Source organism: Netta rufina (assembly GCF_964035555.1).
Source record: "Netta rufina genome assembly, chromosome: 24".
In the NCBI taxonomy this organism is placed as follows: domain Eukaryota; kingdom Metazoa; phylum Chordata; class Aves; order Anseriformes; family Anatidae; genus Netta; species Netta rufina.
In genome coordinates this window covers 1,136,137-1,156,054 of record NC_140148.1, presented here as the reverse complement: position 1 = coordinate 1,156,054, position 19,918 = coordinate 1,136,137, and the positions used below count along the sequence as shown (strand labels likewise).

At 57.0% G+C, this 19,918-nt stretch overlaps 5 protein-coding genes across 5 annotated transcripts; 2 read left to right on the top strand and 3 right to left on the bottom strand.

The window, feature by feature from the left end:
• Positions 1–125: 125 nt before the first annotated feature.
• On the bottom strand, positions 126–3,163 carry IFI35 (interferon induced protein 35). Its single transcript, XM_084301035.1, has 9 exons — positions 3,075–3,163; positions 2,858–2,953; positions 2,294–2,449; positions 1,881–1,991; positions 1,487–1,631; positions 1,220–1,353; positions 876–1,065; positions 566–672; positions 126–378 (listed from the first exon to the last, which is right to left on the bottom strand). The coding sequence occupies exons 1-9, from the start codon at positions 3,087–3,089 to the stop codon at positions 196–198; spliced, it is 1,137 nt and encodes a 378-aa protein (XP_084157161.1). The 5' UTR covers positions 3,090–3,163; the 3' UTR covers positions 126–195.
• Positions 3,164–3,696: 533 nt separating this feature from the next.
• On the bottom strand, positions 3,697–5,920 carry RPL27 (ribosomal protein L27). Its single transcript, XM_084301356.1, has 5 exons — positions 5,849–5,920; positions 5,646–5,728; positions 5,261–5,430; positions 4,549–4,659; positions 3,697–3,787 (listed from the first exon to the last, which is right to left on the bottom strand). The coding sequence occupies exons 2-5, from the start codon at positions 5,724–5,726 to the stop codon at positions 3,739–3,741; spliced, it is 411 nt and encodes a 136-aa protein (XP_084157482.1). The 5' UTR covers positions 5,727–5,728; positions 5,849–5,920; the 3' UTR covers positions 3,697–3,738.
• A 262-nt stretch (positions 5,921–6,182) lies between these two features.
• RUNDC1 (RUN domain containing 1) lies at positions 6,183–10,661 on the bottom strand (the record flags this gene model as incomplete). The annotated part of the gene is made up of 5 exons (XM_084300950.1): positions 6,183–7,872; positions 8,341–8,448; positions 8,714–8,912; positions 9,186–9,344; positions 10,332–10,661. 5 exons carry the CDS (start codon positions 10,659–10,661, stop codon positions 7,010–7,012), a joined length of 1,659 nt encoding a protein of 552 aa, XP_084157076.1. The 3' UTR covers positions 6,183–7,009.
• A 164-nt stretch (positions 10,662–10,825) lies between these two features.
• PTGES3L (prostaglandin E synthase 3 like) lies at positions 10,826–13,609 on the top strand. Its single transcript, XM_084300909.1, has 7 exons — positions 10,826–10,913; positions 11,989–12,102; positions 12,227–12,293; positions 12,598–12,696; positions 13,041–13,130; positions 13,224–13,277; positions 13,433–13,609. The coding sequence occupies exons 1-7, from the start codon at positions 10,906–10,908 to the stop codon at positions 13,442–13,444; spliced, it is 444 nt and encodes a 147-aa protein (XP_084157035.1). The 5' UTR covers positions 10,826–10,905; the 3' UTR covers positions 13,445–13,609.
• Positions 13,610–13,727: 118 nt separating this feature from the next.
• On the top strand, positions 13,728–18,595 carry LOC311218274 (alanyl-tRNA editing protein Aarsd1-like). Its single transcript, XM_084300908.1, has 12 exons — positions 13,728–13,857; positions 13,950–14,072; positions 14,718–14,877; positions 15,342–15,399; positions 15,755–15,911; positions 16,000–16,116; positions 16,350–16,480; positions 16,658–16,724; positions 16,883–16,974; positions 17,576–17,630; positions 18,117–18,211; positions 18,372–18,595. The coding sequence occupies exons 1-12, from the start codon at positions 13,819–13,821 to the stop codon at positions 18,505–18,507; spliced, it is 1,230 nt and encodes a 409-aa protein (XP_084157034.1). The 5' UTR covers positions 13,728–13,818; the 3' UTR covers positions 18,508–18,595.
• The last annotated feature ends 1,323 nt before the right edge of the window (positions 18,596–19,918 follow it).

Genomic DNA, 19,918 nt, shown 5'->3' with positions numbered 1-19,918 from the left:
ATCCCTTCCCCATCCCCAACCCCGTCTCCATCCCGATCCCCGTCCCCATCCCCGTCCCCATCCCCATCCCCGTCTCCGTCCCTGTCCCCGTCCCCGTCCCCATCCCCATCACGACACACACGGAGTTCCCCGCAGGCACTTTTTAATATTAAATTCACTCATTTCACGCCCCGGCGGTGCTCAGGGGTAGCCCAGCTACTCGCTGAACACAGCCACCGCCCGGCGCCCCGCCGGCACGTAGCCCAAGGTGTCCACCTCTCCCCCGCCACGGCTCTCCTTCTGGAAGTGGATCTCCAGAGCATCCCTCATGGGCTCCTCGGCCAGCACGTCGGGGATCCCCGACAGCAGGACGGTCCTGGCGCAGCGGGAGGGCTGGAACTGGGGAGAGAACAGGGCTGGGCTGCAGCAGCCCCGTGCTGCGAGGCCCCAAGGGGAGGCAGAACCCTAAAAGGGGGCAAAACCCTACAAAAATTCACACCCCTGGGCTGCACGGCGCTGCGGGGGGCAGAGCTCCACGAGCCCCCAGCCTGCAGGTGCTGTTTTGCAGCGGGGTGCGTGGTCTTACCTGGATGTTAGTGACCTGTCCTCTCATGTAGGGCGATATTTTGAGCTTGTATTTTGCTTTCCCGATAGGCACCTGGACTTGCCCTCTAGCGATGAGCTGCTCAGCCACTGCAGATGGAGAAAAAAGCCCTGAGCTCCCCACGCCCCTGCTGAACTCTTGGTTATGTTCCTGGCACGGACACCACGACTGGAACTGCCCAGCTCCAACTGTCCCATCCCCGTCCTGCAGAGCCTCAGCTCCGTCTGCTCTCAGGAGACAACCAGTGCCCCCCGGAGCTGGCTGGATCGCTCCCCTCTTGTTCCCCACGCACCTCCATCGTGCACGAAGGTCAGCACCACCTGGCCGCAGTCGTCCAGGAACTCCCTGCTCTCCACCTCGCTGCCCCCATTCTTCGTCTTGCTGAAGAAGAGCTCCAGCTTGTCCAGCAGGATCTCCTCGGGGATGACCCGGCTGGGCAGACCGGACACCAGGATGCTCCTGCTGCTCCGAGCGAGCCCGATCTGCGAGCAGCACGGGCCGGTCAGAGCCCCAGCAGGGCAGAGCTCGGGGAGCAGAAACAAAGCTGCAGCACGGACGTGCTGGGCTGAGCTGGTAGCAGTGACCCAGCCCAGGAATTGGCGGAGCAGGATGCAGCTGCAGGCCCTGGGGATGTACCTCCAGGGCGGACGGCAGCAGCACGTCCACCGGGCTCGCCTGCACTCGCATTTGGCAGCGGTCAAGCTCCTCCAGGCTCTCCCCGTTGCTCAGCTCCACCGTGTGCTCCTTCACCTCGATCACCCTCTGGGCCACTGCGAAAAGGGAAAGCCCTCAGCCTGGTGGCTCAGCAGGACAGGGCACGGAGCAGCAAAGGCCTTGGGGAAAGGGTATAACTTTGCATGGGGCTGGCTTTGCTGCCCGTGGCAGTGCTCTTCTCGCTCTTACCCTCTGCCTTCTCAAAGGTGATGAGAGCTGAGCCACCCTGCAGAGGGTAGCGGATCAGCGGGGTGAGCATCAGCTTGTTCGTGTCCTCCTTGTCTGTCACGAGTCCCTTAAACACCAGGTTCCTCTCTGGCAGGGCAGGCAACATCTAGGTTAGAGCACACAGCAGCTGGAGGAGACTGAACCCTGCACGGGGCCTGGCCCAATCCACGGATGAGAAGCAAGCTGGAGGCTCAGAGCAACCAGCTGGCGAGCCTTAGCAGGGTCTCTCCTGGGATCCAGCTGTGCCCAGAGCCCCAAAGCCATCACTCGTGGCACTGGCAGAGCAGCATCACGCTGCCCGGCTGCGTTTACCAGCAGCCTGGCTCGCAGCCCTCACCCACACACACTCCGTTACCATCATCGGATCCTCCCAGCTCTTCTTCCTCATTTCTTCCAGTTTCTCCTCCAACATCTCCTTCTCCTGCTTCAGTCCGCTCTCCTCCTCCTTCGCTAAAAAAATTTCGGACTGGAAGGAAAGGAACAGGGAGCAGTAAGGGAACCACCACGAAGCCCAGCGCTACGCTGCTCTCTCACCCAAGCGCTCGGACTCAGCTCCAACCACGCCACTTTTCTTCTTGGCTCCCTGCAGCCCTGCCACGGCTCCCGGCTTTCTACTGCAGCCCGTCCTCCTGCCACCCCAGCATGAACTCATTTTCCCCCCCGTGCTGCTCCACAAACCCCCTGCTGCATCCCAGTCCCCGCAGAGCAGCGAGCCCGGCCGCCCGCTGCCACCTTCCCAAGCCCGAGAGGATTCCTCTGAGCACCCACCTGGAGGGACTGGACTATATCTTCCAGAGGATTGTGCTGCTGGAGATTTTCCTGGATGAGCTCTCTCATGTTCTTCACCTCTTGTATCCTTTGCTCTGTCTCTTCTTTTTCCTTTTGTAGCGCGGCGTTGTCTTGCTCCACAGCACTACAAAGCTCCTGTGCCAGAGGGACCATCAGACACGGGCACCCTGCCGACCCCACTGCGCCTCCAACCCCAAACACAACCCCGCAGCCCGGTCCAGGAGCTCTCATCCACGCGAACACCCCCTCTCCACCGCTCCTGCCTCTCGCGGAGCATTTTGACAGATCGCACTCCTTGGAAAAAAAACAACTCCAGAAATCTGCTGGCGTCTCGACGCAGGGAGCTTGCAAGGAGACGGGGGGGGGGAAAAGTCGCCACCAAAAAACCTGAGCACCCAGCGATCCCCGGGGCCTGGGGCGGTTTTGGGGGGCAACAAGCTCCGAGGAGCGGCAGCTCCAGCCCAGGGAGGCCGGGGGGGTTTTGGGCTGGCGGTGCCAGAGCTCTGGATCCGACCCGACCCCCCCATCCCTCGGGGGCCGCACCTTGTAGCGCTCGATCTCCTGCCGGAGCTGCTCGGGGGTCATCTCCGAGCCGCCGTCCTGCAGGCCCTGGGGGTCTTCCAGCCGCACGAAGGAGCTCTGGAGGACGAGGGGGGGGTCAGAACCGCGCTCCCCGAGCCCCCCGGACCCTTCCTCTCCCCTCCCACCGCCCGGTCCCGGGGCTCGGCCCGACCCCGGGAGCCCCGCACGGAGCCGTCACCTCCTCCGAGTCCATGGCAAAAGGGCGGCGGGGCCGGACCCACCGGCACCCCGGGAGCCCTCCCCCGCCGCTCCGCCCGCCCCCGCTGCTTTCGCTTTCGTTTCCTCAGCCCGGCTCCGCCTCCGGGGCTGTCCCGGTGAGCCCGAGCCCGGCCAGGGAGGGGTTTGAACCCCTGGGGATGGCCTCGCTTGGCCGGTAGCGTGCAGAGGTGGTCAAAAAAATGTTGTAGGGGGCTCCTGGGACTGATCCATGCTCAGGAGAAGCAAAGGCAGCAGCTGGAATTCACCATTCCTCTCCCCTCTGCGAGTTGGAGAAGGAATTCGCCCTCTCAGGGAGGAGCTGAGTTTTGGGGGGCGAGACCTTTCAACAGCAGCAGGGACAGAACATAAATCCTGCTTCAGCAGTGGAAAAGAGGGGAAAAGGTTGTCTCCTACTGAAAACGGCCCAGGATGGTCCCGCAGGCAGCCCAGTTCGACCCTACTTCAGAGCCTGAAATGCTCCTGAGGTCTCAGAAGGTTGCCCGGGCTGCAATTCCTTTCCCACCTCTTTTATGTGAAGGCAAAGCAAGCCTACCCCACCAGGAAAGGGGCCTTGCACCAGTGTTTTGTACAGCAAAACAAAATGGTTTTTAATAAACATTTATTGACGCCGCCTTATTACAAGTTTAGAATCGTAGCTTCTGGAAGAACCACTTGTTCTTGCCCGTCTTGTACCTGAAAGAGAAAGAACACAGCCATTAGAGAGACTGCTGGGGTAGGGACAGCATCAAACAGGCACCTGCTCCGTCCGTGTCCTAGTCAGGGAAAACGCCGCACACCCCTCACCCACAAGTACTTCGCCTGCTCTCTGCACCCCACTTTGCCGACTGAACCTTCCTTAAAAAGCTGAAGACCCCATGGAAGTAACACCCTGCAGATTTCCCTCATTAAATCATTTCATGAAGGACAGCCCCACTGCAGCAGTGCTCACACCGAGGAGGGGGAGAGCAGCGCGGGGCGGTTCCACCGGACGCTTTGTTTGGATTTATTTGTGCTTTAAAACTCCCTTCATTGGAGTTTCTGAAGCAAATGCGGAAACCAAGAGGTGTTGATGTCAAAAGGCTGTGGGCAAAGCACCAGCACAGCCCTGTCACGCTGAGCCTAGGGACATGCACCCGATGGCCACGAGGCACCACGACATGAGAGATCAGCGTGTGGCACTGGAACAGCCCCGCCTCCGTGGGCACAAAGCAGCAGCAGCAAAATAAACGCCCCCACCAGCTGAGTGCTGCTCCCAAGCTGCTCCTGCTCTCAGTGAAATGTAGGTTCTCACTCATGAGGCTGAGCAAACACACCAGGAGAGAAATAATCCACCCCAAAAGCACGCTCGAGGAAGTTGGAGCAGAAGTGTCTGATCCAGGGCTCGAGCAGGGCTCTGGCACAACCTCACCAAGTCCTCCAGCAAGCGCTGGTGCCATGAGGAGTTTCCAACTCACCTCTCCTCAAACTTCACCTTGGCTTCACGCCTCGCTTTGCGTTTCAGAGCGGGGTCCCTGAACACATCCTTATTGACAACGGTTTTGTCCAGGGGAATGTCAACGGAATACCTGGATGAGAGCAGCACAGCGTGAGACAGCCACCGGATGGCCATGAAGGGTGAAAACACAGCCCCAAACCAGACCTGTCAGATGCCTGAATTAGGGCCAGGTTAAAGAGCTCGAGCACTTAAATCAGTTTAGTTCTGGTAGTCAACAAACCACCGAAGCATCAAGACATTCAACTCAATGCATAAAAGGTAATTTGTGACAGGAACAAGCTCCTCTGTCCAGCACTTTGTATGCAGCAGCAGCTGCAACTGAACAGGAAACCCACTACTGGGCCATAAGAGCTGTCACAACCCCATCCTGACTGCTTTTAGGGTTCTTCCACTGACATCCCAAGATCAGCTAAGGCTGAAGGTGGCTGGAGTGAAGAACCAGCTGGGGATTTCAGCAGCTTGCTGCTCTCACATCAGCTTTACAACCTGCCGGGTTGTTTCCACACAGTGTATGCCTCACACTCATTCAACCACACAAGCCAGACCCTCAACACCTCCCAGCACTTTGCAAAGAGAACACACGAGAGCTGCAGCCGCTGAGAGCACACAACGCTGCTCCTCTGCTCCTGCCACCAGCAGCCTCCAGGTCCCACCGAAGCCACCGCACTCACCGGGTGGGCATCAGGTGGTTGTAGTTGTAAACCTTCACGAACGACTTGATCTTGGACCTCTTCGCTATCTTCTTCTTGCCCATCGCCGCCGTCACCTTCCGCGGGTAGCGGTCGATGCCCGCCACCAGTGCGTGGCTGTAGGGCCGGTCGGAGGTGCCATCATCGATGTTCTGAAACACACCGCCCGCCCCGCGATGGGCCCCGCCGAGCGCCAGCCCCCTCGGGAAGCCCCCCAAAGGCACCGACACCGGCACGGGCCGGCAGCGCCGCGGGGCTCTCAGCCGCTGCCCAGAACCGGCCGGGAGCGGGGATCCGGGACAGAGCCAGGAGCGGGGGAGGGAGGGGACGGCCCCGCAGGCCCCCCGCAGGCCGGCCCCGCGCTCACCTTGACGATGACGGCCTTGCGACCCGAGTAGCGGCCGGCGAGCACCAGCACCACCTTCCCCGGCTTCATAAACTTGCCCATCTCTGCGGACACAGCGCGCGGCGCTCAGCGGAGGGCCCCGGCCGCCCCCGGCCCCGCGATGGCGGCGGATGGCGCCCGAGGGCCGCGGATGGCGACGGATGGCGCCGCCGGACCCCACTCACCGACACAGCCGCTGCGATGGCGCCCAGACCGGAAAAGGAAGCCCGGCGTCCTTTCACCCGACGTCACTTCCGCTTCAGGGCGCCGCGAGGCGGGTCGCGCATGCGCAGAGCGGCGCCGCGGTTGCTAGGCAACGGGCCCGGGCCTGCTGCAGGCCTCAGGCCTCCCCCGGTGCCCCCGGTGGCGGCGGGGCCGGCACGAAGGCAGACACGGAGGCAGCCGTTTGCTCACCCATTTCATTTCAGAACCGGTCGCAGCCCGCGCCCAGAGGTGCTGCCATTACACCAAGCACAGCCTCCCTTTCCCCCCGCCCCCCCCCCCAGGAGTTACAGATAAATTAAACTCTGATTATAAATAACCACAAAAAGTCAACGAGCGCGCTAGCGGCACGAAGGCTAGGAACCGACACGAATTAAAACGGAGCAGCTGGAAACGCATTTTCCCCCCGCGCAGGCTTGCCAAAGCGATTAACGCAGCCGCTAGGGAGCACCACACCGCCGGTGCTCCGGGCTCCGCACAAAAAGCTTCAAAAAAAGCAGTTTTTGGGATTTCTGCAGGGAGCAGCCTGAACGTCAGCCCCTCACCCGGCAGCGTGAAGAACATCGCTGGTGCTCTGGGTTTCTGAGCCACCAGCGCAGGAGATGCAGGGTCCCGGTGCCTCAGCAGGATTTGTCCCCAATTTTCTTGTATGTTTGCACCGGGGAAAGCAAATCACGGCCCCGAGCAGCTGCAAAATAAGCAGCTCAACTCCTGGTGCTGGGCTGCCCGCTCTTCCTGGCAGAGCTGGCTCACTGTGGCATCGCTCAGACCACGGGTTTTGAGAAATAACCGTGCAGATAGAGCACAGGAGCTCGGCTGTGGCCTCCTGTAAGGGGCTTCTCCCACATACAGGCTCCGTGGTCAGGCTTCGACCACATCCAGCCAGCATCTGGCATAGCACGTGCAGTAGCATCTGCTCGCCAGTTTTGCTATTCAGAACTGCGTGAGGGCAGGGTGGGGTGCCGTACTGCACCCAACCTCCAGCATCAGGACACCGCAAGATTTTCCCTAAAAGCAGATATAAATTTTACAGAGCCAAATTTGGTCTTTAAAAAAAAGCCAGGCTTCTGGAGCCCAACAGCTGCCTACTTGTGGAAAAGTGGATGATCTAGAATAAAAATACATCAAAAAGCATCTTTGATGTTTTTCAGCTGCCGGACGGCCAGGTCAACTGGGAGGTTGAACTTCAAGTTGCTCAGGCGACTGAGGATGTTGAGCGCACTCTCAAAGCCCGTGTTTGCCATGTAGCTCCACGGCTGGTAGTGAGATTGTACCAGAGCTCCGGATTTGCAGATGAGATTTACCCAGGAGACCAGGCGCTGCTCATTCAGCGCCATACACACCAGAGCTTTCAGTTCCGAGTCCGCGCTGCGCTTGAAGGGGTCGTGCTCAGTGAGGACAGTGTGTATGGCCGTCAGCAGGCTCTGTTTCGGGGTGATGGCGACTCCTGTCACAGGCAAGGCAAAGGACTGGGAGAGCTTGCGAGCTGGAGACTCCACAAAGGCTTGTCCGTTCTTAGCGTTGTAATACTTCACAAAGAGCTCCCAGGGATGCATCGTCTGCGGCGAGGAGGTGAACGCGGGAATCAAGCACGCGATGGGTGCCAACACCAGGCTCATCCCTTGCGAAGAGGCGTAGAGCCCGTGAGCCATCAGGTCTCGTAAAGCAATGGTCAGCTCCTTCCGCACAGCCAGAGTCAGCTCATCTCTCCCTCCTAAGGGAATATCCTGCAGGTCGGAGGAACTGATAACGTGGTCTTCCTGCTGGTGTTTCATGGCTAGCTGCCTCACCCGGTCCACCGACAGCTCCAGTTTCTTAATTAAGGGGGAATAGTCCTTGTTGGCTTGGTCTTTCTGCCAGAGGGACCGAGGAATCTGACCGGTAGCACAACCAAACTGACTAACAGCAAATATCTGCAGCACAGCAAGCATGCGACGCATGAGGTGCAGGCCCGTTTCTCGCATCTTTCTGGCGTCTTCTGGGTTCACTGATCAGGTTAGAAAAAGAGGAAAAAAATACTTTCATTAAGGAGTGAGACCTTCATTGCTGAGCAGACCAACATCCCTGCTCTGTCATATACACAGGGGGAGTACACATCTGCTCCTCCTCCACCAGAGACTTTCCTCGGGAGCTGCTGTCAGTAGGACCGATGGCACTTTCTCTAGTTGCAAAGCGCTGAACCCAACCAGAAAAAGCAAACTTTTCAACGGTCCATTCTCAACAATCAGATCTGTCTTAAATCACTTACAGAGAAGAAATCTTACAGCAGCTTTTTCTGGTGGGCAGTACAACCGAAGAGAAGATAGCGATCAGCCTTTAGACAGTATAATATCAAATGGGTAGTTTGAAGATAACAGACCCAAAACAGGCTAACGTGACAGGATGCTGGTTCATGCCCAATGAACCTCAAATGAGCTACAGCAGGAAGAGAGGCTCCAAGCCAAGCAGTGCCTACCTCTGCTTCCAGAAGACCGGGTATTTGGTTTACAGGAGCCACCACCGTCCTTTCTACCTGTGCACTCACAGTGTCCATCTTCTGCCTTACCAGGGCTTCCGACTTCATCTGGAAGAAGAGTTTCACACCATTACTTTACAATTGTGAGTTTAAACTGCGTATCCCAACAACTAAGGTCAAGATTCCCTTAGACCACCTTGCACCTTCCTTGTCAGTCTCATTCTCCCCACCACCAGCTCAGAGATCTGTACTTCCCCATGACCCAGGCAGCATTCCTACATCCATCCTCTGACATCTGTGGCCTTCCTCCTCATAACTATGCCAGGGAATTACAAAACAATACAATCCGCTCATCTAAAAACTGAGCACTGACCCTGAATGAAGTTGATGAACATTTCAAGGTCCCTTATTTGCGTCTTCAGTTGTTCCACCAGCTGCTCCTTCACCCTGGCCGGATTAACAATCTGTGCTATGGCAGCATCCACACGCTGTCGCAATTCCTCTGGAGAGAGCGTTGCGATGTCCGCACTCAAGTCCATGTCCAGCTTCTTTATCAGCTCATCTATAATCATCTACGAAACACCAATCAGTAGCATGATCTCACCGTGCGACGCAGCTGCCCACGAGCTCTAAAATACTCCATTCACTACCTTGGCAACAGGCTCCTTTGTTATACGTTGAAAATTACAAGAGATGACAGGATCACATTTATGCACGCACACTAACTATTAATACAGCTAACTACAGCTGCCAGTGAGAAATACGGAACGGAGGATTTGGCCAGTCCTTAAGAGGCTCACAAATCCTAAGGATAAGCACGTGCAGAATGACTTCACGAGCCTTACCCGTTGTCTTTCCATAACCACAGACTGTGGCAGAGAGTCGTAGCTGCCCTCTTGGTAAGCAAACGTCTCCAGGTCATCCAGCTGTGTCTTCAGCTGCAAGATCAGCTCTCTCTGCTTTTCCTTCTGCACCTCAATTCGCTCCTGCTTCTCCTGTTCACTCTGAAAAAAGTTACCAGTAAACTAAATTAAACATTTAGCGTCGACAGAGAACAGCATCATGGCATGAAGAGAATTTCCTTCAGCTCATGCAATTAACTACGGAACGCTACAAGCCACCTCAAGAGAAAGGTGTGTGTGCACATCGAGGAGAGAGTGTCACATCAGCTCATCTGACAGAAGGATCTCTTCAAACCTCCCACAGCCAAGCCCCATGGTGTGGGGCTGGAACACAGCACACACTGCTCCAAGCACCCACGTAACGCCTGGGCACCAAAGATCCTCCGAGACGCTGCCGAATGTCAGCATCACACCGAGCTGAGCTTTTGCCTTATCTCAGAGCTGGGTGTTTTAAGGGCTGTCCCAGCCAGCTGGCTTCAGTGGGTGAAAGCTCCTGCGACCGAGCTTCCCGCAGAGCTGTCTGCCTGCTCGCTGTCTACCTGGAGCCTGCCGCACCCTGGGAGGGGCACGGTGCCTCTGGACGGAGCTTTGCTGGGCGGCCACGACAGCCGCTCACCTCTGTCAGCAGCAGGCAGGAGCAAAGCTGCAACTAACTGGATTTTAAACAAATCATTGAATCCCAGAACTGCCTGGGCTGGAAGGGATGGTGAAGCTCATTTTGTTCTACCCCCCTGCCGTGGGCACGATGCCTGCCTCTAGCTCAGGTTGCCCAAAGCCACGTCCAACCTGGCTTTGAGCCCTGCCGGGAAGAGGCACCCAAAGCTCCTCCAGCTCGCACCAGCACCCTCACAACTAACGATTTGACACTAATTAGGGTTAAGAAAACCCCTCCGAGATCACCCAGTCCAAGCACCACCCCAACACCAACACCACCCACCAAACCATGCCCCTTGGGTGAAATTTAAGGCATTTCTTCCTCATACCTGACCCAAACCCGCTCTCTTTAGTTCCCCCCCCCCTCCCCGTCCCGTCACCGTGCTCGGTGCCCGTTCCCTTCGGCGCCTTCCCCCCCCCCCCCCAAGCGCTCACCGGGCCGTCCCCGAGACCGTGGGCGAGGGGCGCAGGGCAGCCACGGAAGGCGAAATCCTCCAGCTCCCGGATCAGGCGCTGCTGCTCGCCCGGCCCGGCCCTCGCCACCTGCCTCAGGCGGAATTGCACCTGAGCGAAATGCGAGGCCAGCGCCAGCAGCGCCCCGTGCAACCGGCGCCGCTCCGCCCGCAACCGCGGCACCGACCGCGGCGACCCCGCCGCCTCCTCCTCCTCTTCCTCCTCCTCCTCTTCTTCCTCCTCCTCCACCGTCACGGCGCCCACCGGCGCCCAGCGCTCCCCCGGCCCCCCCGGTCCCCCCTCCGCCTCCATGGCGCTGCTACCGGCGCGGCGCCGCCGCCATTTTGTGCCCTCCCCCCCCCCTCCTCCTGCCTCCCGGTGCTCGGGGCCTGCGCGGTACCGGAGCCCCCCCCCCCCGCTCCCCCTCACAGCGCCCCCTCGCGGCTCGGCTCGGTCCCCGTTGGCACCGAGCTCACCCCCGCCCCCCCCCCGGTCCCCCTCCCCCCCTCCGGTGCCCCCCGGTCCCGAATAGCTCGGGGCGGGGCCGGGCTCGGACATGGCGAGGTGGGAACGGGCACGGGACGGAGCCGGGGAGAGCAGCGGGGACGTGGGGGGGGGTTTGGGGAAATGGGGAGCGGGACAGGGCACGTCCCGGTACCGGGACCGGTCCCGGGGGGAGCCGTGGGTAGTCGGGTTTGGGGCCATCGCCACAAAAAGGACGTGGAGGGGCTAAAAAGGGTCCGGAGAAGGGCGGCGAGGCTGAGGGGGGGGGACTGGAGATGGAGAAGAAAGCTCACGGGAAGAGGTGACAGGGGGGACCCCATCGCACCCCACAGGAACCCCAAAGGGGGCTGTAGGGGGGGGTTTGGGCTGTGCTCCCGTGTGCCCGGTGACAGGACGAAGGGGAACGGGCTAAAGGTGTGCCAGGGGAGGTTTAATGTGGATATTAGGAAGAGAAGAGGTTGTTAGGTGAGGCTTAGGTTGGATATTAGGAAGAACTTCTTTACCAAAAGGGTTGTGAGGCGTTGGAATATGCTGCCCAGGGAAGTGGCCAAATCCCCATCCCTGAAGGTCTTTAAAAGACATTTAGACGTAGAGCTCAGTGACATGGTTCAGTGGACGACTGAACACGTTAGGTCAGAGGTTGGACTCGGTGATCTTCGAATCCCAGAATCATCGAGGTTGGAAGAGACCTCCACGATCACCGAGTCCAGCCTCTGACCTGACACTACCAAGCCCTCCACTAAACCGTGTCACTAAGCTTTAAAGCCAAGCCAGGATGAGGAGACAGATGAGGAATCAGCTACAGGCAGCTGGCAAAAGTTGTGAAATCCTCAGCTCTCGTCCTCGTGGGGGACTTCAGCGTCCCAGACATATCCTGGAAATGCCATACAGCTCAGAGGGAGCAGTCCAGGAGGTTCATGGAGAGAGTTATAGTGGAAGATTGGAGGTTTCTTCCAACCTAGATGATTCTGTGGTTCTGCGATAACCGGCCCCGCAGCGCAGACCCTGTTGGCATTCACTGGGACAAACACGGCCCAGCCCCAAATCCCTGTCTCATACCTCACGCACGGTCCCGGCCTGGTGCTGCCAGGCCAAAGGCATCACGGAAATGCCCGCTGTGCTTGTGTTTTGACAGGCAGCACGCAAAGACGCTGTGGTACGACCGCCCGCGGTATGTCTTCCTGGAGTTCTGCGTGGAGGACAGCAGAGATGTTAAAGTCGTCATCGAGGATCACCGGGTGGTGTTCAGGTCAGCTGCTGCTGCTTCACGAGCCCCTGGACTGGGGAGGTTTGAGGGGACAGGGAGGACCCTGTAAGAGCTTGTGGTTTGCGGCCTCAGCCCCGTCCTAAAACAAGTGCTTGTGTTTTGGCAGCTGCAAAAATGCCGATGGAGTGGAGTTCTACAATGAGATCAACCTGTACGGCAGGGTGAACTCCAAGGTGAGACCTCCCCAGCAAACTGTTCCCTGGCAGCCTGTGGCAGGCTTAGAATTGAACGCGGCCCGTGATGCCACGAGCAGCACTGCTTTGAGTTGAATCCTGGCTGTTTCCTGAGAGTTCGAGTGGAGCAAGCACAAGGCTGGGAGCCCTGAGCTTGGGTCTGTCACTAGCAGCATGGTGCTGAGCCACAAACAGCCCTTCTGGTGCTGTGTCCCACAGCCTGGGAGTGGCTGAGCCTGTGCCTGCAGTGGATTAGAGAGGAGTCTGGCAGGCCCTGAGGTGAGGCACCCCCATCTCTTGGCAGGACTCACAGGACAAGCGCTCTGATCGCTCCATCACGTGCTTCATAAGGAAGTGGAAGGAGAAAGTGGCGTGGCCCCGTATCACCAAGGAGAACATCAAGGTGCGTGTGGCATCCTGCAGTAAGGAGAGCCCGGGGGGCTGCCTGTCTCCAGCACGCTGGCATCCTGGGCTCTACCTGCCCCCAGGATGGACCCCCTGGGGCACCCCCACGAGCCAGGAATGCCTCCCGCTGCCTGCCAGCCCACCTCTGCCCTCTGGCATCCCTGTCCCTCAACGTGGGCAGGGTCAGGATCGGTCCTTGCAGACGCAGGGACGTTCTCCCACGCCTGCCCAGCCCTCGTGCTGTTCGGGAGCAGCACCCAGTGCTCGCTCCCTGCGACTTCAGGGCCACCAGGTCCCCTCTGCGCTGCTCCCTCCCTCAAGGTCTGCTCTCTCTGCCCGCAGCCAGCTTGGCTCTCCGTGGACTTCGACAACTGGCGAGACTGGGAAGGGGACGAGGAGGTGGAGAGGGCCATGGTGGAGGAGTACGCCGAGGTGAGCCCGGCGAAGGGCGGGCTGGGTGCTCGGGGAGGCAGGGGGAAGCCGGACACGCAGAGTGCCCACAACAGACCTTTGTTCCCCATCCAGCTCCTGCAGAAGGTCACAGACAAGGGCCCTGCCCCGACCATGGACGACCTGGACGTGAGTAGAGCCCCGAGCTGCCTTCCCCGGGCGCTGCAGGAGCCTCTGGTGCTGTGCTCCCCCCGGTTGCCATCCCCGCTGCAGGGACGCTCCCGGGCAGCACCGGACGGCCGCTACCGGCCCCGTCCCACTTTGCTCCGTGTCCCTTTCCACAGGACGACCTCTAAAGCCCAGCTCCCGTGGGCCACCACTGCCACCGTGAGGCTCTCCCAGTGCACCGGCAGCAAGCACGGCCGAACCGGGACGCAGGCAGGACTCGAGAAGGAGCACGGCAGCAGCGCGGTCCCCCAGCACCGGTTACCGGTGGGGTCAATAAACACCAGCAGCCGCCACCCTGCGCCCGTGTCCGCTGTCCCAGGGGGTCCGGGGGGGGGCACCGGGAGGAGGTGGGGCATACCGGGGGTGGGCGGGGCTTACCGGGAGGGGGTGGGGCTTACCGGGAGGGGGAGGAGCTTCCGTGGAGGGAGGCAGGGCCCTGCAGCCCCGTGTCCCTCGCCGCTCGCCGTCACCGTCACCGGTCCTGTTCCGTGCCGCTACCACCATGGTGTTCCAGTGCCAGCGGGACAGCTGGGCCCGGCAGGTAGTAACGGGGCCAGGGTTTATGGCCCGGTATGGCCCGGTAAGGCCTGGTCTGGTCCCGTCCCTCACGGTGCTGCCACCTCTTTGTTGCAGTTCGCCACCAAGGTGGTGTCGTGCCAGGCGGCGGAGCTGCGGCCCGAGGGCGGTGGGGAGCCGGTGAGGGGCTTCCAGGTGGTGCTGGAGGACACCATCCTCTTCCCCGAGGGTGGTGGGCAGGTACGGAGGGGCTGGGGGATGGGGACCGGATCTGGGACCAGGAACTGGGACAAGGGACCCTGTACTGGGACCGGGACCGGGATTCTGGACTGGGATGGTGAACCGGGATAGGGGCCTGGGACCAGGACCCTGGACTGGGACTCTGAATAGGGACTGGGACCCTAAATCAGGGCCCTGGACCAGGACTGGGATCCTAGACTGGGACCCTGAACCGAGACAGGGACCTGGGACAGGGACCTGGGATCCTGAATTGGGACCCAGGCCCAGGACCCTAAATCAGGACCCTGTACTGGGATGGGGATCATGGACTGGGACCCTAAACCAAGACAGGGAACTAGGATCTGGACCCTGAATTGGGACCTGGGACTGGGACCCTGAATCAGGACCCTCTACTGGGACTGGGATCCTGGACTGGGACCCTGAAACTGGGACAGGGACCTGGGACTGGGACCCTGGACCGGGACCCTGAAACAGGACCCGGGACCGAGACCCTGCACCAGGACCTGGGACCCTACACTGGGACCCTGAACCAGGACCCTGTCCTGGACCGAGACCCTGCACTGGGACCCAGGACCCTGAAGCAGAACCCTGCACCGGGACCGGGACCGGGACCCAGGCCTGGACACTGACCCCCATCTCCCACAGCCTGATGACCGTGGGCTCATCGGCGATGTGCCCGTGCTGCGTGTCACCCGCCGGGGCCCCGAGGCCGTTCACTTCGTGCAGACGGAGCTGGAGCCGGGCGCCTCCGTGCTGCTGTCGCTGGACTGGGAGCGGCGCTTCGACCACATGCAGCAGCACTCAGGTCTGTGCCCGTTACCACCGGTAGCACCGAGCCACAGGGGCACTGGGCAGAGCCACACGGTCTGGGCTGAGGTGGGGGTCAGTGCCCAGTTCGTCCTCCCTAATTTGGGGAGGGGGAAGGCTGAGCTGACAGTGCTGTGCCCACCGGCTGTCCCTGGGGCTGCCGGGGAGGGGAAGCCCTCTGTGGTTTGTAAACCGGCTGCAAGAGGGGCTGGAAGCAAACTCTCAACCCACTGGGGAGGGCTCTGAGCACGCCGTGTTGCCCTTGGGTCCCACGGGCTGCGAGGTAGCAGCTGCCTCCTCCGTCTGTTTCCAACCATGAGCAGCAGCCCCACACCTCCAGGCATGTCCCTGGGCTGGTTCCCAAATGTCGTGGAAACGTCAGCAGAAAAAATACACTTTGGCAGGGAATTTTTTTCCCCCCGTGTCCAAAACTTAAAGCCGTCGCTTGCACATCTCTTCCAGGACAGCACCTCATCACTGCCATTGCAGACCTGATGTTTGGATTCAAAACGACTTCATGGTGAGGAGGAAAAAGGCTCCTTTGAACCTCAGTCTTATCTCGTTTAGCATATGCCGTGAGGAGGTGATCGCTGATCATTTGAAAGCAGTTAGCTCTTGGATATTTCATTTGACCACAGAGGGCCTGGGAGAATTGACTGGGCTGGAGACAAGCTGTACAAAATATTTACTTCGTCTTGTGTTCCAAATGCGTGGTATGCATCTGATGCTCTGTAACGAGGAGGGAGAGGAGGGAGGTGTGGTTTGTTTCAGTCACCACGTCCCCACAAGCTAGTCCTGGATGGCACTTGGTGCTGCGCGGGGGGATCTTCCAGCTGCTCTTCTCCACAGCAGCTGATATTCCCTCATCTGTGCAGGGAGCTGGGCCGTCAGCGAAGTGTCATCGAGTTGGACACCCCCAGTGTGACGGCGGAGCAAATAGAAGCCCTGGAGAGGAGCGTGAACGAGAAGATCCGGGAGAGGGTGCCCGTGACAGTGCGGGAGCTGGCTGCGGATGACCCTGAAGTTGAAACAGTGAGCGATGGGGTAGAGCTGACACTGAACATGGGACCAAAGTGGTTGTGGCACGCGTGTCACCTCCTTGGCTCTCCCCCTTTGCTAGGTGAGAAGCCGTGGCTTACCGGATGACCACACAGGGCCAGTGCGAGTTATAAACATCGAAGGCATAGACTCCAACATGTGCTGCGGGACTCACGTCTCCAACCTGAGCGACTTGCAGGTAGGGGGGCTGCAGCCCAGTTACCCTCAGGAGCCTTGCTCCACACGTGCAGACTGAGCACAACGAAAGTCCTGAGGATCCAGGTTGTGCTGGAAACTGTCCTAGTGGTAAAGGGGTGGGGCTGGCCTTTACCACTAGGTAATTTGCTTTTTTTAATTTGCTTACCCTTTGCTTTTAAGGGTAAGAGCAAAATCCTGTTCTCCTCTTCTGACCAGAGTGTTTTTCTTTTCAAGGTTATTAAACTCCTTGGCACGGAAAAAGGGAAAAAGAACAAAACCAACTTGGTTTTCCTGGCAGGGAACAGAGTTCTGAAGTCCATTGAACAAAGTCACAATACTGAGAAGGCTCTAACCTCACTGCTCAAGTAATACCCTTGGCACTTTGGTTCTTTCATCTTCATTGTTCCTTCTGACAAATACAACATAAGCCTCAGGGTGCATCTGCATGGTGTTCTTTATGATAAGCTATCTGCTTTTGCTCCCTTAATAAGTCTTGTCTTCATCCTTCTAAGTATCAATTAAGGCTCTTTGTTTTATTTCAGAAATGGACCCGGTGAGCACGTTGAGGCCGTGAAGAGACTGCAGAGCTCAGTGAAACTGCTTCAGAAGGTATGGGGATGGCTGAGAAAAGCAGACAGTGTCTGCTCCCTGCAGGCCCAAGCCACTGAATTTTAAGCATCCGTTTTTATCAAAACTGCTCCGTCTCTGGAAACAAAGCTTGGTGTTCACTCTGGCTTATCTGTCCTCTCCATTCACTTTTCTTTCAGAATAACTTGAACCTGCTTAGAGACATTGCTGTTTTGATAGCGCGGGACTTCAAGAGCAAACCTGTTCAGAGTCAGCTGTTTGTGTTACACAGGTACGGGGAGTTTGGGGACAGGGGGAGGAAGCCACGATATTATGTGATTTATGGTAGCTGCATCTCTCTGACACCTACTCAAGCTTACAACAATTACTGTTTAAAAGTCAAACATTCTTCATGGATGAATATAAACAAGGTGAACAAAATATTAAACCGACTGGGCCTTCTGGAAGGTTGTGTAATGGAAGAAATGTGTAAGTTATTCAGTCACTGAATTCCTCTGTTTTTATAGCTAAGAAATAACTGTGTCTGATTTCTTTCTGCCCTCAGTGTTTTCAAATAAAACCGAGGAGCTCAATTCCTTAAACACTTAAATAATTCTTAATATATCCACAGAAATGCACAGAAAGGATTTAGATTTATAGGAAAAAAAATAGTCTCCATTCTAACAGCAAGAGATCAAAACCCCAGGCATGATCATAGGCTGCTCTTTCAGCTTCTCTGAGGGCAGTGGGAAATTTTAGTCTTCAACAAAATGGAAAACTAACAAAAGCTAAACTTAGATACTGTCACTGCCTTTGGTTTGTGATTGATGTTCTGGACTCTGGCTTGGATTTTTTTCTTCCTCTCTGAAGTGGCTTTTTACCCATCCTTACAGGAAAGAGGGTGACTCGGAGTTCATGAACATCATCGCTAACGAGATAGGGACGGAGGTGAGTTATTGATGCAGCCGAACCTGACACCAGTGGCGTTTTCCTTCAAGTCTGTAGCACTGGCAGGGGCTGGCTTGGCTTCTGTTTGTGCCACAGTCACAAGCTACACATCTCTCCTTCCAAAAATTGCACGAGGTTATTGTCCCCAGCAGCCTCAGTGCACAGGGGGATCCCCAATGATCAATAAATACGGCAGCAAAAATTCTGAGCACTGTAGAAGAGCCTGTCCCTAAAAAGCCATACAGATCTTCATCGGCCCTGTTAAGGATACCTCAGTACCTGTTCTGTTCCCTACAACATAGGATTCACTACAAGAGATTCAAAAGCTTCTCTCCCTCTTACTTCAAATTGAGTTTTGGTCTCAGTAATGGACTCATGACTTGTTTATGTGTTTTAAGGGGACCTGGAGCCTGTGTCTCTGTACCCTTTCCAGAAAAAAGGAGGGCAGTGGCTATTCTGGAGCAAGGTCTGTCTCTCTGTCCACAGGAAACCCTGCTGTTCCTGACGGTGGGAGATGAAAAAGAAGCAGGACTCTTCCTTCTAGCTGGACCTGTTGAAGCAGTTGAGAATTTAGGTCCCAGGTACCGTGTTCTGTGGTTTCTTTAAAATTAGTAAGAATTCCAACTAAGCAGCTGAGCCATAGAATTAGACTATGGACCCTTCTTTGCTGCCTGGAGCAGGTTAGGGCAGGCTACCCTCTTCTCTACGAGTGGCCTTCAGCATGTGCTGTCGTTACTGCAGGGTGGCAGAGCTGCTGGGAGGCAAAGGAGCTGGGAAGCGAGGCCGCTTTCAGGGCAAGGCGACCAAAATGAGTCGGCGAGGAGAAGTGGAAGCTCTGCTCCAGGAATTTGTCAGCCACCAAAGAGCTGAAACATAAAGAATTCTCAAAGTACGGCCGTCTTCCTTGCTTTGCATCATCTCCACCAAGTTCTGTCTCAGAGAATAAAGACATTTAAAAAAAAAAAGCATCTCTTGTGAACTGATTTGATGCTCATGGAAGAAAGGGGGAGGGAAACTGCAATCCCCATTTTTCTCTGACCCTAAATGCTGCGAGGTTTCTTTAATTTCCCCAGGCAAGTGGTACACTGCTTAAGCAATTAAAGAGCTTAATGACTACTTTTACAAGCTTCCTACAAACCAAGAGAAGGGCCCTCCGGCTTGCAGTGTACCATGGCTTTTAGTTTGTACAAGTTGCTTTGTGAACCTATTTATTCACAATAAACTGGATGCATTTTTAAAAAGATCAGAAAACTGGTAAGAAGCAGAGGGTTTGAACGTGGTATTTTCAAGCAACCACAGAGAAAAATGATTCAAGATTTTATGCTGAGCCTTTGTAGGGAGAAAGAGAAACGTGGCAGGAGTTGGAGGGATGCTCGAGTCAGTAAATCCCTTTTAGAAGACCAAACTAAGCTGGGCACCAGGTGTGGCTGCTTACTGCTCAGAGAGAGAACTGATGCAGTGCTGAACCTGTGAGCAAGTCTCCATGAGCCCTTTCTTTAAAAACAAGAAACTGGCTTTTTTTTCCTGGCTACTCAGAAGTCTCTGCAGATGCTGGGGGGCTGAAGGTGGTCGTGCTAAAGCCCCCGGGCTGCTGCTGACCACCAGAATCAGTGTTTCCCTGCACGGCAGCCAGCTGCTGACCCAGCTGTAACGTGCTGGGAGCAGCCCTCAGGTAGCACCAGCTTCATTGCTGCAGTCCTGAAGCTCTTCCGCACTAGCACCAAGCACGTTATTAAAAAAGGGAAGTTCATGTGCTTGGAGGAGGCCTGGCAGAGCCATGGTAACGCACACGTGCTGGCTCGACATGAGAATTAAATGCAGCTGGAACCGCCACCTCGCGCTTTGTTCTGCAGGGAGACAGAAAACCACATCCAACCCCACCACACCGGGTGTTTCCGAGCCTGTACCGATGCAAAACCTCCTGGATTAACAACTCCCTGCTGCCTCTCGGGTTTGCATTTTCTTCCAGGGAGGTTCCTGAGGCTGCCGCAATCTCGGCTGCAGAAACAAAAGGGGCGCTGCGGAGCCACGCTGAAAAAAGCCTGAGTTGGGAATAAGTGTTTTTTGTTTGTTGTTTTTTTTTTTTTTTTTTCCTCCTTCCTTCCTAGATCTAGCACTACAACTTCAGCCCAGATATCGATAATAACCAGAGAAATAAAACATGAGAAACCTCCATCCTAAAACCATTTATCTGCCACGAGCAGCAGCCTCAGCACCTGCGGTCTCCAAACAGAGCAGAGCCCCCCCTGCCAGCTCCCGAGCTGTTTGTGCACGGCAGGATCGGGCCA

Coding starts and splice junctions, on each gene's coding strand:
- RPL27 (XM_084301356.1), bottom strand. CDS start 5,726: ATGGGCAAGTTTATGAAGCCGGGGAAGGTGGTGCTGGTGCTCGCCGGC. Junction 4,660..5,260: donor AACCACCTGATGCCCACCCG/GTGAGTGCGGTG, acceptor GCTCTCATCCAG/GTATTCCGTTGACATTCCCC. Junction 3,788..4,548: donor AAGGTGAAGTTTGAGGAGAG/GTGAGTTGGAAA, acceptor TTTCTCTTTCAG/GTACAAGACGGGCAAGAACA.
- LOC311218274 (XM_084300908.1), top strand. CDS start 13,819: ATGGTGTTCCAGTGCCAGCGGGACAGCTGGGCCCGGCAG. Junction 15,912..15,999: donor ATGACCCTGAAGTTGAAACA/GTGAGCGATGGG, acceptor CCCCTTTGCTAG/GTGAGAAGCCGTGGCTTACC. Junction 16,725..16,882: donor CAGTGAAACTGCTTCAGAAG/GTATGGGGATGG, acceptor CTTTTCTTTCAG/AATAACTTGAACCTGCTTAG.
- IFI35 (XM_084301035.1), bottom strand. Junction 2,450..2,857: donor AGGAGATCGAGCGCTACAAG/GTGCGGCCCCCG, acceptor CCTCTGGCACAG/GAGCTTTGTAGTGCTGTGGA. Junction 1,066..1,219: donor TGCTGCCGTCCGCCCTGGAG/GTACATCCCCAG, acceptor TGCTGCTCGCAG/ATCGGGCTCGCTCGGAGCAG.
- PTGES3L (XM_084300909.1), top strand. Junction 12,294..12,597: donor ACGGCAGGGTGAACTCCAAG/GTGAGACCTCCC, acceptor ATCTCTTGGCAG/GACTCACAGGACAAGCGCTC. Junction 13,131..13,223: donor TGGTGGAGGAGTACGCCGAG/GTGAGCCCGGCG, acceptor TTCCCCATCCAG/CTCCTGCAGAAGGTCACAGA.